This window comes from Apaloderma vittatum, unplaced genomic scaffold, assembly GCF_000703405.1.
Source record: "Apaloderma vittatum isolate BGI_N311 unplaced genomic scaffold, ASM70340v1 scaffold38700, whole genome shotgun sequence".
Lineage (NCBI taxonomy): Eukaryota > Metazoa > Chordata > Aves > Trogoniformes > Trogonidae > Apaloderma > Apaloderma vittatum.
In genome coordinates, this window is record NW_009694614.1 from 1 (window position 1) to 618 (window position 618).

Sequence of the window (618 nt, forward strand, 5' to 3'; positions counted from 1 at the left end):
CCCCCCAAAATCAGGGGAAGGTTGGGGACCCTCTTGTCACTCTCCAGCATCATCAGAGCTGTGGGGCTACTTGGGGACCCCCAGATGTCACTTAACACGTCCTCTGGAGCTTTGGGGACCCCCGTTTTCCCCCCTTTTTCCCACGTATCAGTGGATTCCCCAAAGCTTTGGGGACTTTCTTGTGCCTCCGTCCTCTCTCGGCACGATGGGTGACCCCGTAATCTTCGAGAAACTTAACGTGGGGGCATCCTCTGTCCCCCCACCCCCCAAAAAACCGAAAAAAAAGGTGGTGAAGGTGCGACCCAACGACAAGGACGCCAAGCTCAAGTACCAGGAGTGTCACAAGATCGTGAAGCAGAAGGCGTTCGAGCGCGCCATCGCCAGCGACGAGCACAAGCGCTCCGTCGTCGACTCCCTCGACATCGAGAGCATGAGTGAGCCCCCTCCCCTTCCTCTTTTTGGGCCAAAAAATTAAGGTTGGGAAAGGGGCAAATCCCCTCGGAGGGTTTCGGAGAAGCCCTGGAGGGGCTTTGGCGAAAGCTTGAGGTCCCTCAGGAGGTTTTTTGGGGGGGTTCGGGAGGGTTTTGGGGGGACTCCGTGATGGATTTTGAGCGTGGA

At 57.3% G+C, this 618-nt stretch overlaps 1 protein-coding gene across 1 annotated transcript; it reads left to right on the plus strand.

Moving 5' to 3' along the window:
- Positions 1 to 205: 205 nt before the first annotated feature.
- PPP5D1 (PPP5 tetratricopeptide repeat domain containing 1) lies at positions 206 to 434 on the plus strand (the record flags this gene model as incomplete). Its single annotated transcript, XM_009868115.1, has 1 exon — positions 206 to 434. A coding segment is annotated over exon 1 (229 nt), but the record flags the coding sequence as incomplete, so codon positions are not given.
- Positions 435 to 618: the final 184 nt, after the last annotated feature.